Raw genomic sequence first — 20,708 nt, forward strand, 5'->3', positions numbered from 1 at the left:
CTCCACTTTCAAATGTTTCTTTACAAAGGAAAACCCAGGAGAATTGCTCCAATTTAATCTTCATACCACTGAAAAGATGAATGAAGTAAGTATTAGTGTCAGAGGTGTTGAGAAAAAAACTGAAATTGTTGAAACTACACAAAGCTTCAGGCCCTGATGGAATCCTTATTCAGATTCTATACTGAATTTGCAGCTGAGTTAGCCCCTCTTTTAACTATAATCTGTCATAGATCCCTTGAACGAAAAACTGTACCCAGTTCTTGGAAAAAGGCACATGTCACACCCGTCTACAATAAGGCTAGTAGAATTGATTAACAAAACTACCGCCCAGTGTCCTTGACATTAATTTTTGTAGAATCTTATAACATATTCTGAGCTCCAACTTAATGAGGTATTTTGAACAGAATGACCTCCTGAATGCCAGCCAGCATGAATTTCGAAAATATCAACTATGTGAAACTCAACTCACACTTTTCTCACATGACATACTGAAAAATTTGAATCAAGGCAACCAGGTAGCTGCAGTATTTATTGATTTTTGAAAAGCATTTGACTGAGTACTGCACCTATGCTTATAGCAAAAAGTGCAATCACATGGGGTATTCAGTGAATAATGGTAAGGGGAAGACAGTGTTGTTACCCTGAAGCATTAATGGTCCTGTAATCCTAACATTTTCACTAAGAGGTGTAAGTTGCTCTGACACTGCTGTGATGTTTAAATAAATCGGTCCTGCACTAACACATTAGAATACTTACCAAGTTTCACTGCCATATAATAATTATAGCTCACACTGGACCTCTGTGAGTAGCTCCACTTTAATTATAATCACTCAATCACATACTGGCCCCAGGTTATGTTGGTAGTAAACAACAGCAGCAGATGTAAGAGCTGTTGCGAAGTCTCTGAGCCTCACTTCCCTCAGCTTTCTCATGTGTACTACATGTCCTCCTGTGGACTTATTAACAATGACCTCACAAACTTGGTTCTTTTCTGGACATGATTTAGACTGAAACTTCCTGGCAGATTAAAACTGTGTGCCCGACCGAGACTCGAACTCGGGACCTTTGCCTTTCGCGGGCAAGTGCTCTCTACCATCTGAGCTACCGAAGCACGACTCACGCCCGGTACTCACAGCTTTACTTCTGCCAGTATCTCGTCTCCCACTTTCCAAACTTTAGAGAAGCTCTCCTGCAAACCTTGTAGAACTAGCACTCCTGAAAGAAAGGATATAGCGGAGACATGGCTTAGCCACAGCCTGGGAGATGTTTCCAGAATGAGATTTCCACTCTGCAGCAGAGTGTGCGCTGATATGAAACTTCCTGGCAGATTAAAACTGTGATCTCGACCGAGACTCGAACTCGGGACCTTTGCCTTTCGCGGGCGAGTGCTCTACCATCTGAGCTACCGAAGCACGACTCACACCCGGTACTCACAGCTTTACTTCTGCCAGTATCTCGTCTCCCACCTTCCAAACTTTACAGAAGCTCTCCTGCGAACCTTGCAGAACTAGCACTCCTGAAAGAAAGGATATAGCGGAGACATGGAGAAGTTTCATATCAGCGCACACTCCGCTGCAGAGTGGAAATCTCATTCTGGATGATTTAGACTTTTTATTCCCTGCTGTCAAAGCTTGTCTTGCACAAAAACATATGTATTCCCCCAATGTCACCATTCTCCATTCAACCACATATTAAGCCTTTTGCAAGTGAACCAATGGTGTGTGTGTGTGTGTGTGTGTGTGTGTGTGTGTGTGTGTGTGTGTGTGTGTGTCTGTGTGTGTGTACACACAGATAAAGTGTTTTGTATTCAAGGGTTTCCCAGTTCTCCAGAAATAACATTTGAGTTATTCAGTATCCCTCCAGAAAAATCCACATCCAGTAATTTTTGTTTTGTTTAGTTCCAGAAGAGTCGGGATCTATCATATTCTGTGATTTGTTTGTACTTAATTGGTGTTCAATAAAACCTATATCATTGAAGAAGCAGACTTACAATAGGAATGTCACAAGGACTAGAGGACCATGAATTTCAGACAGGTCTCCTTTAAAGAGCCCTCAAAAAATCGGAGCTTATTTGGCTCCCATTGTTATTCCCTGAAACCTTTGTAGCCCTGTCATTCAAGTGTGAAGTAATCACTAGTAAGTATGAAGCTGATTAAGGTGAGTAGGAAGGATGTCATGAGAACTCAGCCCCCAGAGACAGCTGAGATGCCATGCGTGTGTGAGTTGTGCATGTATGAATGTGAGCGCATTGTGTGTGTGTGTGTGTGTGTGTGTGTTTCTAAATCTGATGGGGGACTTCGTCAGATGAGTAAGTCAACTTTTAAATATGGCTGTCTGCCCCTCAAGACTTCCTCTATGTGGTGAGTATTCATATTGATCTAAATCCATTCTGGATTTTTCATTGTTTAATACAACTGGCAAGGTAGGTTAGGAGACAGTTTGATACCTTTTGAGGCAATGCTTGGCCTGTTGCTGCAGTTTGATGGTGTTATCTATCAAACCAGTTACAAAGGCACTGTGATGAGCAGCTACCAGAAAATTTTTCAGAGGGAAAGATATTTACCAGGGGAAAACTGAAAGCAGTATATAGGTCATAAATGACATGGGTGTAGGCAAGAAGTTGCTGTGTTCGGTAATGCAGGAGGTAGGGAAGGATTATGTTATATCTGAAAAAAGATAATTTGAAGTTAAGAGCTTTACAGGTAATTCCTAGTGACATGTGAGATTCGAGGAACAGGATGTGGGACTTCAGCTGTGAGAGTACAAAAGCATGGCTTTTAAAGGAATAGGTGATGGGATCCAACATGGTAGGAGAAGAAAGACTAATGAGAAATGAAAGATGTAGCAAAGAAAAAGAAGCCATAAAATAAAGGCTGTTAGAGACTTGTAAGAAGATTATTAGAACAAGCATGAATTTAAAGAAGTGGCAAAAAGCAAGAGAGAAGTATGAAGGAAAACAGTGACAAAAACTGTAAGAAAACTGGAAAAACTGAACATACATTCTTTTGGATGGGAAAGTACAATAGAATAGGGTGTACTAGGCAACTGACATGATTTGGGATGGGGGAGGGGAAGGGGGACAGAAATGAATAAAATGCTGAGGGAAGATAGTAAATTACTGTGCTTCATGAAGAATATAGCAACAAATAGAGAAAATATCATTACACTGTGTAGCAACGAGTACACAAAAACCAGCTGAAATATAACAATTAATGAAACTGAAGATCCTATCCAAATACAGAAACTGACAGTGCACGAGATTACAGTCAAGCTTAATATCAGATGAAATCCAATGAAACAGATACAAGCAACTGTCACAAAACAGCAGTGATGCTGAGTTGACAGGAACATAAGAAAAGGGCTGAGAATTTTGCCACACACACACACACACACACACACACACACACACACACCACATGTATGGCCACATTCCTTCTTTGGCAGCTGGAGGCTGACTACATTGGGCTGCCACTGCACCTTGACTCTGAGGGTAGCAAAAAAGATGGGGAGTGTAAGAGAGAGGGTTGTGGAAGAGTGGCTGATAAGCTAGAAAGCAGAGGGCAGTGGGAGCTCAGGACAGGAATAAAGCACAGGTGAGCTTTTTCCAGACTCTGAGGGTAGAAAAAAAGATGGGGAGTGTAAGAGAGAGGGTTGTGGAAGAGTGGCTGATAAGCTAGAAAGCAGAGGGCAGTGGGAGCTCAGGACAGGAATAAAGCACAGGTGAGCTTTTTCCAGCTCTACGCGGGAGGAGTTGTGTGTGGTGCACAGTGACATGGAGCAATGGATTGGCAGAGGGACACAAGACAAAGGAGGAGTAAGATTGTGGAAAGAGGGTCTGATTGCAGGATGAGTGAAATTAGGGTCAATAGGCAGGGGTGAGTTGGGTGTGGGGCAGGGTCTAATGGATACTGAGGTCAGAAGTATTATTAGAGGATCAAAAGACATGTTGTAAGGACAACTCCCAATCTTATCAGACCCAGGACACCTGTGAAAGCAGTCATGTCACATACCATCTGTTCCATAATTTCTGCACTGTATTATATAATGCCATGATTACTAATCAGCTCTCCGCTTGAATGAATGATCACCACCAAACTGTGCTCAACAACATGGTTGACCAGATTTCTGAACACATCGTGCTCACTTTCAATGGCTTCACAAGCCGTGCCATCCAGATTCTCCTCCATAACACCAGCTTTTCTGAATTACATAGATGGGAGTTGTCCTGGCAAAAACATCCTCAACACATATGAAAAATGTAATTACTTATGTCCTACATTCAAATTGCCCCCTTCCCCACAAGAAATCCTTATAGCTTCAAGGTCTGCCTTGTGGTTTACTTTTCCTTCCACAGCCTAAAAAACTGCCTTTGTGCCCCATAAAGCATTGTACTCCCAAACATCCTCTTCAGATTCCCAATGATTTAGTGAACAAACAGTTTGAAAACCTTACCCTACAGAATCTCAGGTTTAACCATGCTCAAGCTGTCAAGCACCTGTTTTCTTTTACTTTTTCACTTCAGTGAAAGAAATCCATCATTTCAAAACCTACTCATCACAGACCATCCATGTCCTCATTGAATCTTGTCTTAAGTAAAGCTATCCTCCCTCCAAAACATGATCTTCCTCCCCCCAGCACCACCCCCTCCCACTCTGTAATCTCACAGGAATTTTTCACATCCAACCTGATGTCCCATTCATTCTTGAAATGCCTTCCCAGAGAGTCCAACATTGTCACAGCTATGGAAGAAACAGATATTCCAGACCTATTAAATTGTGTTGACCTTCGAAATGTTTTCAGATACCACTAAGTCACTCAATTTGTTGACTATTAAATTATTGATTTAGCAGCATGTTTCGATGTGATACCTCATCATCAGGCTACAATGCCATTACAAAAGCATATTAAAGTTTCTTTTCATGACTGTTGTGATCATCCTGTGGAGGGAGGGAGGAAGAGAGGGCGAGGGGGAGGGAGGGAGGGAGGGAGGGAGGGAGGGAGGGAGGGAGGGAGGGAGAGAGGAAGAGGGGGAGAGGGAATAACATCATATGAGATGTCATCATGAACTGCACTACATGACTGAGGTGTCTCTGACAACTTTCCAACACTTCTGCTTACAAACTTTACCACTATGATTCCATGACAGATGTTCAAAATTACTCCCAACAGTTTCCCACAGCATCAGTCTTTCACAAATCCTGGTACCTGAATCCATCTCTGTTCTCACACTGACAGTCCACTGTACATCCACTTTTAACCTGCTCCCAAAGCTCCAAAAACTCAAGTACACTGGTCTCTCCATTGGTCAGCTCATTAAAGATAACTGCAGTGGCTGTGTTTCCAGCATCTCAAACCAACTGTTTGCTATCTCCAATTATACATCCAAAACACTACTTCCTCCAATGTATTTCCACAGTTCCTGTCTCATTACCATCAAACTCCTTGCCTATTACCATGGATGTCTTTGCTCTGAAGCAACACTACTATGTCCTCCTTGCACCAAACTGACCACCTCTTTCCTAATGTTTTTGGCCAATCATACATTGTCCCATAATTACTCTCCCTTGAAGATCAATTATACAAACAAATTTTCATGTACTTTCCTATACCAGCCTGTTTGTTTCTATCCCTTCAACTTAAAACTCACGCCCGATTCAGATTCAATGATGAAATATTCATGATATGGAGACATTGGAAGAACAACCTCTGTTCTCTTCTCTGGACTATCAATATATAGTCCCACATCTCTATAACATGGTCCTCATCCACTCATTGAGCTACTTTCTTGGATGTTGATTTCTGTCTCTCTGATAGATTAATAAAAACCTCTTTTCATATCATGGCCACCCATTGCTACTCCATTTCATCAGCTGTCACCCATTTCACATTACAAACTTGACATCTAAGGACGTCACATCTGCAGTGGGAAGGACTTACCCAAGTATGCTGATTACTTTTCCAGAACCTTTAAAAACAAACAGTCTCTTGCGCAGCTTGTCCAGAAACAGACTTATTTCCATGTTTCTTCTCATGACATGAATGAATGCCTACTTTAAATCAATTGCTCAACTTACTTTCATTCTCATGCAATATCACTCAAGCCACATAATTTGCCAGGGCTTCAACTACCTCTCATCACACTCTAAGTTAATGGACACCCTACTCCAAATTCTACACTTATCTTCTAAAGCAGTATTAACACCCACAAAATCTACACAACATCCTAGTCCACACCAGTCTTGAATGTCTTGAGTAAGATCTAGGTTCATACATACACTCTGAAACAAAAAAAGGAAAGGTGCTCCGTGGAAGAATTATGTGAATGGCACGGAAATCAGTAGATGTGATGTACACATGCTGACAAATAAATGATTACAGTTTCAGAAAAAAATTGATGATTTGTTCAAGAGAAAGAGCTTCACAAATTCAGCAAATCAGTAACACACTGGTCCACCTCTGCTCCTTTGCAAGCAGTTATTCAGCTTGGCATTGATTGAGTTGTTGGATATCCTTCTGAAGGACATGCCAAATTCTGTACAGTCAGTGTGTTAGATCATCAAAATCTCCAGCTGGATACTCCAAACATTCTCAACTGGGAAGAGATCTGCTGGACTTTCTGCCCAAGATAGTGTTTGGCAAGCATGAAGACAAACAGTAGAAACTTTTGCCATATATGGGTGGGGATTATCTTGCTGAAATGTAAGGCCAGTATGGCTTGACATGAAGGACAACAAAATGGGGTCTAGAATAGCATCGACATACTGCTCTGCTCTGCTCTAAGGGTGCTGTGGAGGACAACCAATGGGATCTCCCCAATTGAGAATGCTTGGAGCATTATGGGCAGGGTCCTCCAACCATCTCAGGATTTTTATGACCTAATGTGTCAGTTGGGCATAATCTGGCACAATATTTCTCAGGAAGGTATCCTACAAGACTAACAATCAATGCCAATCCAAATAACTGCTTGCATACAGGCCACAGGTGGACCAATGTGTTATTGACTTGCCCAATTTGTGAAGCTCTTTCTCGTGAATAAATCATCCAATTTTTCTGAAATTGCAATCATTTGTTTGTCTGTACACATACATCAGATCTTCCAATTTCTGTCCCATTCAGATAATTCTTACATGGTGGGTCAATTGTTTGTTTTAAGAGTGTATATTCATCACTTGGTACTGGAGTTTAGTCACTGCCACTTCTTATCCGTACAAAGGAAGCACCACAGCTGAAAGCAGCCATGTCATATACCTGAGCTGTAGTGTTTTCTGTGGATATGATAACGAATTAGACACCTACATGCACAAACAGCCACCACCAAAAAGTGGCCAACCACAAACTTACACTGCTGCTCGATGAATGTGCAGCAGTGTTCCTCATAGTTTTTTGTAGACTCATTAGTTCATCTGCACTGTTCTTTCTAAGGGTGCGAGAAAATTCCACAAACTCGCTTATTTTTCTTTTATTCTGTAATAATGAGATAAAATAAATCAGTGAACATTGTCTTTCTTTTCATTCTTGAATTATTTTTCTCATTAGCCACAGGTGATTGAAATCATTCAATATAGAAAACAAGATACTATTTCCAGATTAACTGTATGCACTTGTAAAGAAATTTCACAGTTACACCACTGGCGATTAAAAGTGCAACACAATAAAGGCAGTGCACAACAAATGTCAAACTGGCATGAAGTGTACTACATAATTGGATAACCAAATGATTAGCATTTCTGCAGAATCACATGAAGTGAGTAGGAGTCACACCTTCTGCAGCCTGTATTTAAGGAGATAATATGCAGAAATCACATATAATTGCTAGGTTTTGTGAGAAAATCATGGCGCGCCTCGTGTAAAAAGGAGAAATGTCTACCAGCACTGTCTGATTTTGACAGTGGCACAGTTGTTGCCTACTAAGACTGCTGTTCACCATTCTGTGATATCACTGCTCACACTGGCCAAGATCCCATGACTGTTACACAAATATGGAATCGATAGGTTCAGGATGGCCATACTTGATGCCATGCTGGACCTCAAGTCCCACATAACTAGTACTAGAGAGGACAGACATACTGTTTGTTCAGCTGTGCAGGATGATACAGTAGTGTCGTATACCTAGAGTCACAAAATGCGCTTGTAGCAGTAGGGGGAGACACTCCACATTTACTGCAACATGAACTGCCAACTCCGCTGGCAGAATGTCAGAGGTAGTTCAGGGATATTTTCTGAGTATTTTGGTATGGTCCCTGATGACTAACAGACTAATTGTATATCATTTGATATTTTTTATCATCATTTATCTTTCTATCGCAGTTGAACTGAAAATATCTGCACAACAGTGTTAATGTCAGTGGTACTTGCTGTATGTCTTGTCTGGAAAGAAACTTGGTCTAGTCACTCACGGTACTTGCTGTTGACAACAGTAATGTCCATTTCACTGTTCACCCTCAAGCTTGCATTTAGTGCTACTTAGTTCTGTCCCAGATCTGTTTTTTGGCAGTATTCGTTGTACGTAAACAGTGACATACAGCAGTATGGATAGGTTTACTGATCGAGACGTGGCCAAGATGTACCTCATGTACGAGTTCCCTGAAGGCAGAAGAGCGGTTCAATGATGCTATGCTGAATTCTTCCTGCAGTGATGAAAGCCTGAACACAGTACTTTTGTATCTGGGTGCCTACTTTGTGTTTGGTGTTATGTGAGCACAGTACATCGAGTCACTTCAATGTGGCTGAAGGCTCATTTTCAATGCTGATTTGGCAAAACTGCTCAAATTTCTCACTCCTATGAAACCTTCTCAACTTGTTGGCACTTTTAGAGTGGCTCCCAAAAGATGATTGACACTAGAAATCCCAAGATAGATAGATAGATACATAGACAGTGAAACTTTTTACAATATGGTAACGAAGAAATGACAGGTTGGAAAGGGGGATTATAACTGTTACAAAAACAAATATCATCAACATACCATAAGAAGGAATCAAATGTCAACTAATTGTTATTATTGTCTTTGCACAAGTGATTACCAATTAGAATAATATACAACTGCATTTTTAGTTTACTTGTTCTACTTACTGGTGTACGGCTACCATCTGGCGCTGCCACATAACTTGAGCCATAGAAGTGGCCAAAGTCCTGGTGTGCTTCCCGACCATCACCAGAAGTAAACTTGTTTGGAAAATATTCAGTGCCAACACGGTTGATTGCACAAGTAAAGTAGCTGTTGGCAATAGCCGCATTGCGTGCCTCTATCCCCCAAAGTGGTTCACTGTAACAGTCAAAATATAACTATTTAGTGCAAAATTGTCACCAAATAAGACCGATGGCTGCAAAATATCCCTACAACACAAACACAAATATAAGCACTTTTAATGTCAGATTACAGAACATACATATTAACGAGACCTGTTAGGTGAAATTTTCTCCTTCAATGTCTTCTTACTGATGATAACATATTTTATGCAGTATCAATCATGCATTGAGACATTATGTCTCATAAATATAATCCTGCGAATGAGTTTTCAAGGGTTTGGATTGACATAAGTTACACATTAATTGAGAGAAGCAACCAATGCAAGATTTTTCTGCAAGTCTGCTAACAATAAATTATGAGTAGTCTATTCTGCTCACACTGATATTTATGGGAATTACTTACATTAGAGAAGCAACCACTGCTCTTACTCTTACAATAATCAACTTATTTTTACCTGCTACACTCAAGTAATCAAATTTTAAATGGCAAGACCACGCAGCAGAAATGCTGAGTCACAAACAGGCACAACAAGAAAACTGTCAAAGCTTTCAGCCCATAAGGCCTTTGTGAAAAATAGATCTCTCTCTCTCTCTCTCTCTCTCTCTCTCTCTCTCTCTCTCTCTCTCTCTCTCTCACACACACACACACGTGTGTGTGTGTTTTGTCCATTTTGGACGAAGGCCTTACAGACCAAAAGCTTTATCTGTGACACTCTTTTTGTTGTGCCCGTCTGTGACTCAGCATCTCTGCAATATGGCGAGTGCCAACTTTCCTTTTCATAATATTGTCACACTCCATCCTGGATTTTTCATTGTTCAGTTGAAATGGCTAGACATTTCCAAAAGAATATGTGGGCCCTGACCATGACTTACAGATTACAAGCTACACATTAAATATGAAGAAATTGCAGAAATGTATGAAATTAAGGAGATGAGACCTGTACAAATTGAAAGAACCAGAGGTTATTTAGAGTTTCAAAGGGAACGTTAGGCTATGACAGATACAAATGAGGAAAGGAATACAATAGAATACAGCCTGGTAGTTCTGGGAATGGAATACTGAAAAAGATAAGTCTCAGTATAAATCTTTGGATAACATATTAGATACTGATTTTATAAAATTGGGAGACAGAATGACTGGGCAGCACTTATCTTCTCAGGGTTAACTTGTTAACAGATACATACAAAACTACAATAAATAATCCCAGCTTTCCTTAAGTTACAGAGGAATGGCAAGTCACTCAGACTGTAGGATGAGAGGTGCAGCTTACCTGATCTGGTTGTCTCATCTTCTATAATCTTAAGCCTAGTTCCTTTTATCAAACGGGTGGACCAACATTTATTAAAGAATACGCACTACACTGCAGCACATAGTTTTCAGTTCCTTCACATGCACAATTTCAAAAAATGGAAAATCGAGGATGGAATGTAACAATATTATAAAAAGGATAGTTGCTACTCACCACATAGCAGAGATGCTGACACACAGATAGGCACAACAACAAGACTGCCACAAAATAAGCTTTTGGCCACCAAGGCCTTTGTCAAAAATTGATGACCAACAGACAAAAACACACACATATGCAACTCACACACAAGACCACAGTTTTTGGCAGCTGAAGCCAGACTATAAGCAGCAGCAGCAGTAGTGCATGATGGGAGAGGCAACTGGGTGGGGGTAATGAGGAAGCTGGGACAAGGAGGGGAAGGAATAGCAGGGTAGGGGTAGGGGATAGTGAAGTGCTGCTGGCGAGAATGCAGAGACAACGTGGAGACAGGGTACGACAACTAGGTGCAATCGGGAGGTTAGTTGGAGGCAGAGGGGAAATGGGGGGTGGGTAGCAGAAAAGGAGAGAAGTAAGGACACTGTTTATGTTGGTGGAATAGAGGGCTGTGTAGTGCTGAAGTGGGAACAGGGAAGGTGCAACATCAGTAAGGACAATGACTAACGAAGGTTGTGGCCAGGAGGGTTATGGGAACACAGAATACATTGTGGGGAGAGTTCTCACCTGTGCAGTTTGGAAAAGTTGGTGTTGATGGGAAGGATCCATATGGCACAGGCTGAAATGAAGAATGTCATGTTGGGCAGCGTGCTCAGCAACAGGGTGCTCCAGTTGTCTCTTGACTACAGTTTGCAGGTGGCTATTCATGCGAACAGACAGCTTGTTGGCTGTCATGTTCACATAGAATATGGCACAATGGTTGCAGCTTAGCTTGTAGATCACATGACTGGTTTCACATGTTGCCCTGCCTTTGCTGGGATAGATGATGTTTGTGACTGGAGTGGAGTAGGTGGTGGTGGGAGGATGTATGGCACAGGTCTTGCATGTAGGCCTATTACAGCGATATGAGCCATGAGGGAATGGGTTGGGAGCAGGGGTAGTCTAGGGATGGATGAGTATATTGTGTAGGTTGAGTGGATGGTGGAATACCACTGTGGAAGGGATGGGAAGGATAGTGGGCATGACATTTCTCGACAAAATAAATCTCAAGTGAAGAGCCTGGTGTGAGTGTACAAAGCACACAATATTTCAGCAATTCACCTTGTTGCCATCATCAGGTGTGCTGATGTACTGCCAAGGGACAGCAGGCATGAGGTATATATCAGATTCCCCCTCCCTTGGGCACTCCCTCCACTGTCCACACCCGGGCACTCTCTCGGCTGTCCGTGCTGGGGTTCAACGCCCGGCTTGTGGCCCAGCATCTGGGTGTTCCCTTGCAGGTCCGCACCCAGGGAGGTTTGCCAGCGGTGTTTCAGAGGTTCCTCCCCCTGCCCTCGAAGTCAGTACATTCTGGGATATTTCTATCTTCTCCTTAATCCAGATAATGGCTGGTTCCCAAGCTTGGTTAAGGGAATAGCTGCTGTCACAATTCAGTTCAGGTTTTCTTACTCTGATCACTATAGCTTCTTTGATGATACAGTCCCAATATGTCGACGTCTGTGTTAGGAGCTTGGTCTTGTCATAATCCATGCCATGAAGTTCTGACAGGCAATGCTCTGTGATTGCAGACTTATTAGGCTGTTGCAATCTCCGTTGGTGTTCACAGCATTAGTCTTCAATGGTGTGAATTGTCTGAACTGTGTATTCCCTACTGCATTGGCTTGGTATTTTGTAAAGCCTTGATTTACGTAAACCAAGGTCACTTTCCTGATAAGGCCCCTCAAAACGGAATGAATGTCATGGCCATGTTTTCCACAGGTTCTTCATTAGTTTCTGCCAGTTGTGTTACGAGAGTCGGACATAGAGCATCCCGGATTTGCCTTTCCTTATAACCCCCCATGAACCATGGATCTTGCCGTTGGTGGGGAGGCTTGCGTGCCTCAGCGATACAGATGGCCGTACCATAGGTGCAACCACAACAGATGGGTATCTGTTGAGAGGTCAGACAAACATGTGGTTCCTGAAGAGGGGCAGCAGCCTTTTCAGTAGTTGAAGGGGCAATCGTTTGGATGATTGACTGATCTGGCCTTGTAACATTAACCAAAACGGCCTTGCTGTGCTGGTACTGTGAACGGCTGAAAGCAAGGGCAAACTACAGCCGTAATTTTTCCCGAGGACATGCAGCTTTACTGTATGATTAAATGATGATGGCGTCCTCTTGGGTAAAATATTCCGGAGGTAAAATAGTCCCCCATTCAGATCTCCGGGCGGGGACTACTCAAGAGGACGTCGTTATCAGGAGAAAGAAAACTAGTGTTCTACGGATTGGAGTGTGGAATGTCAGATCCCTTAATCGGGCAGGTAGGTTAGAAAATTTAAAAATGGAAATGGATAGGTTAAAGTTAGATATAGTGGGAATTAGTGAAGTTCGGTGGCAGGAGGAACAAGACTTTTGGTCAGGTGATTACAGGGTTCTAAATACAAAATCAAATAGGGGAAATGCAGGAGTAGGTTTAGAATGAATAAAAAAATAGGAATGTGGGTAAGTTACTACAAACAGCATAGTGAACGCATTATTGTGGCCAAGATAGACACAAAGCCCATGCCTACTACAGTAGTACAAGTTTATATGCCAACTAGCTCTGCAGATGATGAAGAAATAGATGAAATGTAAGTTGAGATAAAAGAAATTATTCAGGTAGTGAAAGGAGACGAAAATTTAATAGTTATGGGTGACTGGAATTCGTCAGAAGGAAAAGGGAGAGAAGGAAACATAGTAGGTGAATATGGATTGGGGGGAAGAAGTGAAAGAGGAAACCGCCTTGTAGAATTTTGCACAGAGCATAACTTAATCATAGCTAACACTTGGTTCAAGAATCATAAAAGAAGGTTGTATACCTGGAAGAATCCTGGAGATACTAAAAGCTATCAGATAGATTATATAATGGTAAGACAGAGATTTAGGAATCGGGTTTTAAATTGTAAGACATTTCCAGGGGCAGATGTGGATTCTGACCACAATCTATTGGTTATGAACTGCAGATTGAAACTGAAGAAACTGCAAAAAGGTGGGAATTTAAGGAGATGGGACCTGGATAAACTAAACCAGAGGTTGTAGAGAGTTTCAGGGAGAGCATAAGGGAACAATTGACAGGAATGGGGGAAAGAAATACAGTAGAAGAAGAATGGGTAGCTCTGAGGGATGAAGTAGTGAAGGCAGCAGACGATCGAGTAGGTAAAAGACGAGGGCTAATAGAAATCCTTGGGTAACAGAAGAAGTACTGAATTTAATTGATGAAAGTAGAAAATATAAAAAATGCAGTAAATGAAGCAGGCAAAAAGGAATACAAACGTCTCAAAAATGAGATCGACAGGAAGTGCAAAATGGCTAAGCAGGGATGGCTAGAGGACAAATGAAAGGATGTAGAGGCTTGTCTCACTAGGGGTAAGATAGATACTGCCTACAGAAAAATTAAAGAGACCTTTGGAGAGAAGAGAACCACTTGTATGAATATCAAGAGCTTTGATGGAAACCCAGTTCTAAGCAAAGAAGGGAAGGCAGAAAGGTGGAAGGAGTATATAGAGCGTTTATACAAGGGCGATGTACTTGAGGACAATATTATGGAAATGGAAGAGGATGTAGATGAAGACGAAATGGGAGATAAGATACTGCGTGAAAAGTTTGACAGAGCACTGAAAGACCTGAGTCGAAACAAGGCCCCCGGAGTGGACAATATTCCATTAGAACTACTGACAGCCTTGGGAGAGCCAGTCCTGACAAAACTCTACCATCTGGCGAGCAAGATGTATGAGACAGGCGAAATACCCTCAGACTTCAAGAAGAATATAATAATTCCAATCCCAAAGAAAGCAGGTGTTGACAGATGTGAAAATTACCGAACTATCAGTTTAATAAGTCAGAGCAGCAAAATACTAACGCGAATTCTTTACAGACGAATGGAAAAACTGATAGAAGCCGACCTCAGCGAAGATCAGTTTGGATTCTGTAGAAATGTTGGAACACGTGAGGCAATACTGAGCCTATGACTTATCTTAGAAGAAAGATTAAGAAAAGGCAAACCTACATTTCTAGCATTTGTAGACTTAGAGAAAGCTTTTGGCAATGTTGATTGGAATACTCTCTTTCAAATTCTGAAGGTGGCAGGGGTAAAATACAGGGAGCGAAAGGCTATTTACAATTTGTACAGAAACCAGATGGCAGTTATAAGAGTCGAGGAGCATGAAAGGGAAGCAGTGGTTGGGAAAGGAGTGAGACAGGGTTGTAGCCTCTCCCCGATGTTATTCAATCTGTATATTGAGCAAGCAGTAAAGGAAACAAAAGAAAAATTCGGAGTAGGTATTAAAATTCATGGAGAGGAAGTAAAAACTTTGAGGTTCGCCGATGACATTGTAATTCTGTCAGAGACAGCAAAGGACTTGGAAGAGCAATTGAACGGAATGGACAGTGTCTTGAAAGGAGGATATAAGATGAACATCAACAAAAGCAAAACGAGGATAATGGAATGTAGTCAAATTAAATCGGGTGATGCTGAGGGAATTAGATTAGGAAATGAGACACTTAAAGTAGTAAAGGAGTTTTGCTATTTAGGGAGTAAAATAACTGAGGATGGTCGAAGTGGAGAGGATATAAAATGTAGACTGGCAATGGCAAGGAAATCGTTTCTGAAGAAGAGAAATTTGTTAACATCAAGTATAGATTTAAGTGTCAGGAAGTCGTTTCTGAAAGTATTTGTATGGAGCGTAGCCATGTATGGAAGTGAAACATGGACGATAACTAGTTTGGACAAGAAGAGAATAGAAGCTTTCGAAATGTGGTGCTACAGAAGAATGCTGAAGATAAGGTGGGTAGATCACGTAACTAATGAGGAGGTATTGAATAGGATTAGGGAGAAGAGAAGTTTGTGGCACAACTTGACTAGAAGAAGGGATCGGTTGGTAGGACATGTTTTGAGGCATCAAGGGATCACAAATTTAGCATTGGAGGGCAGTGTGGAGGGTAAAAATCGTAGAGGGAGACCAAGAGATGAATACAGTAAGCAGATTCAGAAGGATGTAGGTTGCAGTAGGTACTGGGAGATGAAGAAGCTTGCACAGGATAGAGTAGCATGGAGAGCTGCATCAAACCAGTCTCAGGACTGAAGACCACAACAACAACAACATATAACCGTTCCTCAGAAACACAGACTTCAGATGGGCCAATTCTTGTTGGAGACTGTCCTCAGCAGAGGCGGCGTGAGCTCTGTGTACAAGAGTTTTTAGCATGCCATTCTTCTGAACAGGGTGGTGGCAACTATCCGCATGAAGGTATAAGTTGGTGTGAGTTTTCTTTCTATACATGCTATGCCTCACGTGCCGTCATCTCGTCTTTTGACAAGAACATTCAAGAAGGGGAGCATCCCATCTGATTCTACGTCCATGGTGAATTTGATATTCTCTTGTTGAGAGTGTCTTGAGTTGAGATGTGTGAGAAATTCTATCAGCTTGTCAATTCCATGTGGCCAAATAACAAGTGAGTTGTCCATGTATCTGGAGAAACAGGTAGGTTTTAGATGCACTGACTCCAAGACTTCTTCCTCGAAATGTTCCATGTACATGTTGGTGACGACGGGAGAAAGAGGACTTCCCATAGCAACACCTTCGGTCTGCTTGCAGTAGTCACCGTCAAATAGAAAATATGTTGACGTTAGAACATGTCTAAACAGATCCGTGGTTTTCTCATCAAATTTCCAGCCGATTAGTTCCAGAGATTCAGCTAATGGAACCCTAGTAAACAGGGAAACCAGGTCGAAGCTCACAAGTATGTCAGATTCCTTAATCGTGAGGTGGTTGATGGATCCCACGATATCCAAAGAGTTACGGATATGGTGTGGGCATGTCTCCACGTCAACAGCCGAGAGAGTGCCTATGGCGCGGATCACGGGGGAGCGCCTGAGGGAGGGGAAGGGGGAATCTGATATATACCTCACGCCTGCCGTCCCTTGGCAGTACATCAGAACACCTGATGATTACAACAAGGTGAATTGCCGAAATATTGTGTCCTTTGTACACCTAGACTAGGCTGTTCACCCAAGATTTATTTCATTATGAAATACGCCTGGAGAAATTGAAGAATCACAGGACATTTCTCATTTCAGGGCACAACAAAAGGCAGTCAAAACCCTGGCAGGGAATATAATTCAGTTGCTCCAGTCTAGGGTGGTACTGAGTTATGATGGGAATGCTTCTCTGTGGACAGATAATGAGGCTTTGGGATGTGGTGGATGACTGGAAAGATAAGGTATGGTAGATTTGTTTTTATACAAGGTTGGGAGGATAATTACAGTTTGTAAAGGCCTCAGTGAGATCTTCAGTATATTTCAGACCTTCAGTATATTTCATCACTGCAGATGTGACGGTCATGGGTAGCTAGGGTCTATGGAAGGGAATTCTTAATAAGAAATGCGTGACAGCTGTCAAAGCAGAGGTATTTCTGGTGGTTAGTAGATTTGATATGGACAGGGGTTACTGATGTAGCTATCTTTGATGTGGAGGTCAACATCTAGAAAGGTAGCTTGTTGGGTTGAGTAGGACCAGGTGAAGCGAATGGAGGAGAAGCTGTTGAGGTTCTGGAGGAATGTGGATAGAGTGTCTTCATCCTCAATCCAGATCACAAAGATGTCATCAGTGAATCTGAACCAGATGAGGATTCTGGGCATTTAGAATGTATTCCTCTAGATGGCCCACGAATAGGTTGGCATAGGTTGGTACCATAGCTGAACTCTGGATATGTTTATAGGTAATGCCTTCAAAGAAGAAGTAATTATGGGTGAGGATATAGTTGGTCATGGTGACTAGGAAGGTGGTTGTTAGTTCGGAATCTGTCGGGCATTGGGAATGGCAGTTTTCAACAGCGGTAAGGCCATGGGCATTAGGGATGTTAGTGTAAAGAGAGGTGGCATCAGTAGTGACAAGCACGGCACTGTGAGGTAAATGAACAGGAACTGTGGAGAGTCGGTGGAGGAAATGGTTGGTACCTTTTATAGGAGGGTAGGTTCCAGGTAATAGGCTGAAGGTGTTGGTCTATGAAAGCAGAGATTCTCGTAGTGGGGGCACAGTAACGGTCACAATGGGGTATCCTAGATGGTTGGGTTTGTGGACTTTTAGGGAGCATGTAGAATGTAGGAGTGCAGGGAGTGGTAGGGGTGATGAGATGGTCTCCGGGGAGAGGTTCTGGGCTTAAGGATTTGAGGACAGACTGGAGATCCTGCTGGATTTCTCGAATGGGGTCACTTTGGCAATGTTTGTCCATGGATATATCTGACAGCTGGTGGAGTCCTTCAATGAGGTATCCTTGCAGTTCAAAACAACAGTGGTGGAGCCGTTGTCCACAGGTAGGATTATAAGGATGGGATCAGTTTTTAGGTGGTGGCCTTATCACTACTGAACACTACTTTTGCCAATGCCCAACAAATTCCAAACCGACAATCTCCTTCCTAGTCGCCATGATGAACTATATCCTCACCCACAATTACTTCTCTTTTGAAGGCATTACCTACAAACAAATCTGGGGTATGGCTGTGGGTACCCGCATGGCATCATTCTATGCCAACCTATTCATGGGATGTGTAGAGGAACTCTTCCTAAACACCCAGAAGCGTAAGATCCTCACCTGTTTCAGATTCACTGATGACATCTTCGCGATCTGGATCTACGATGAGGACACCTACCCACGCTCCTCCAGAACCTCAACAGCTTCTCCCCCATTCACTTCACCTGGTCCTACTCAGCCCAACAAGCCACCTGTCTAGATATTGATCTCCAACTCAAAGAAGAAACTTCAGTGCCTTGGTCCATATCAAACATACTAACCATCCAAGACTGGAATAACTGAATTACATTCTCTGCCACGATTCTGACTACCTCTCATTGTGTCCTGAAATCGGAAATGTCCTGCCCACTATCCTCACCACTTCCACAGTGGTATTCCGCCATCTACTGTACCTACACAAATCTCATCCATCCCTACACAACCCCCATTGCTCCCAACCCCTTTCCTCATGACTCATATCCCTGTTAATAGACCTAGATGCAAAACCTGTCCCATATATCCTCCCACCACCATCTACTCCAGTCCAATCACAATCATCATCTGTCACATCAAAGGCAGAGCTACCTGTGAAACCAGTCATGTGATCTACAATCTAAGCTGCAATCACTGTGCTGCATTCGATGTGGGCATAAGCTATCTGTCCACATGAATGGCCACCGACGAACTGTGGCCAAGAAACAGACGGACCAGCCTTTTGCTGAGCATGCCGCCCAACATGATATTCTCCATTTCAATGACTATTTCACAGCCTGTGCCATATGGATCCTTCCCACCAACACTAGCTTTTCTGAACTGCGCAGGTGAGAACATTCCCTGCTGTGTATCCTATGTTCCCGTAGCCCTCCTCACATAATCCATCTAGCCCCTTCCCTATTCCCCTTCCAGCACTACACAACCCTCTATTTACCAATGCACCCTGTCTTTTTACTTCACTCCTTTTCTGCCCCCCCCCCCCCCTCCCCGCTGTCCCTCCCACCCCTGCCATCCGTCTAACCTCCTGACTGCACCTAGCTGCCCTACCCTCTCTCCACCTCATCCCTACACACTCCCCAGCAGCATTTTACTGTCCCCCACCCCTATCCTGCTATCCCTTCCCCTCCCTGGCCCAGCCTCCACCTTACCCCCACCAAGTTGCCTCTCCCATCATGCACTGCTGCTGCAGCTCATAGTCTGGTGTCAGCTGTCAGAGACTGTGGTAAACACATATAGTGTGTGTGTGTGTGTGTGTGTGTGTGTGTGTGTGTGTGTGTCTTGGTCATCTATTTTTGACAAAGGCCTTGTGGGCCGAAAGCTTATTTTGTAACAGTCTTTTTGTTGTGCCTATCTGTGACCCAGCATCTCCGCTATATGGTGAGTAGCAACTATCCTTTTCATGATATTGTTAAAGCACAATTTTTATTTTATGATGACCAGTTTTTAACAGCCAGGAGTCACAATATTTTGACTGGGCAGGTGGGTTACACTCATCAACAAACTATTTCACAGTTCATCGGTGGCAGATTAGATTGCAGTTACATGCATATAGTGCATGTACATACTTCTTCCACTCACCACTCCCCTTTTACATAACACTGATGCAACATTTAGTAACTTCCCTGGATGGGGCCTCCTGGCCAGCAATGCCATATGATCACTCATAGGCTAATTATATGTTACTGCAAAAGGGTTACAAAATAGCATTCAATTTGAGTGTCATACACTGACTACCTGTGTATACTTTAATTAGGTACTAATTGTGTGTTGTTGACTCAGTTAATCGGAATTAGTGACCTGTATCATTATATGTACTTTTTGATAAGCAATCCAGAACTGACTGCAGCGTTGTCTTGCATATCTACTTACAGAGGTGCATAGGAATAATAATTAAAATTTATCACAACATTTTTGATATTAACCTTAGAGAACAAAAATTGGGCAGATGAAATTATAATGACTAAAATAGGAAGTATGTTTAATTAAAGGTCAGATAACAGGAAAATTGACAAAATTGTAGGAACTATGTTATAAAAAACACTTTTGTCTTCTAGAGAAACTCCCCTTTCCTGCCAAAATTGACAAAAAAAGGAAATTTTCTGTCTTGAATAACTGGTAAACTAATAAATTATCCTAGTGAAAGTGGAATTTTTGAAATAAGAAAAATCAGGGCAATAATAATTATGTAAGATCAGAACATTCTAGAACATGAAAACTTCGATTTCAAATAATTTTTGAACTTGGATGGTTCTGGATAAAATAATTTTTGAACTTGGATGGTTCTGGATAAAGTTTGATGTTACGGAGAAGGGGAAAATAAGGGCTTTCAGCTGGGGTGTATCACATTAGCAAGAAACATGTATTTACTCACTAAGAATTCCAACTATATGCATTCCTTAGTAATCTTAAATTCAAAATTGTTTCCAGGTAAATTAATTAGTTTCCACCATCAGTAACTGGGAACTCACATAGAGAGCAATAAAACTTTATGGCTTTC

General features: G+C 42.1%; 1 protein-coding gene across 1 annotated transcript in view; it reads right to left on the reverse strand.

Annotated features, from left to right (window-relative positions):
* LOC126203597 (beta-ureidopropionase) overlaps positions 1-20,708 on the reverse strand; it is a 155,238-nt gene that overhangs the window by 8,260 nt on the left and 126,270 nt on the right. Inside the window, exon 7 of the mRNA XM_049937960.1 lies at positions 9,071-9,263. Within this exon, the coding sequence (XP_049793917.1) occupies positions 9,071-9,263 (193 nt within the window). The remainder of the gene's footprint in view (positions 1-9,070; positions 9,264-20,708) is intronic.

This window comes from Schistocerca nitens, chromosome 9 (assembly GCF_023898315.1).
Source record: "Schistocerca nitens isolate TAMUIC-IGC-003100 chromosome 9, iqSchNite1.1, whole genome shotgun sequence".
Taxonomy (NCBI): domain Eukaryota; kingdom Metazoa; phylum Arthropoda; class Insecta; order Orthoptera; family Acrididae; genus Schistocerca; species Schistocerca nitens.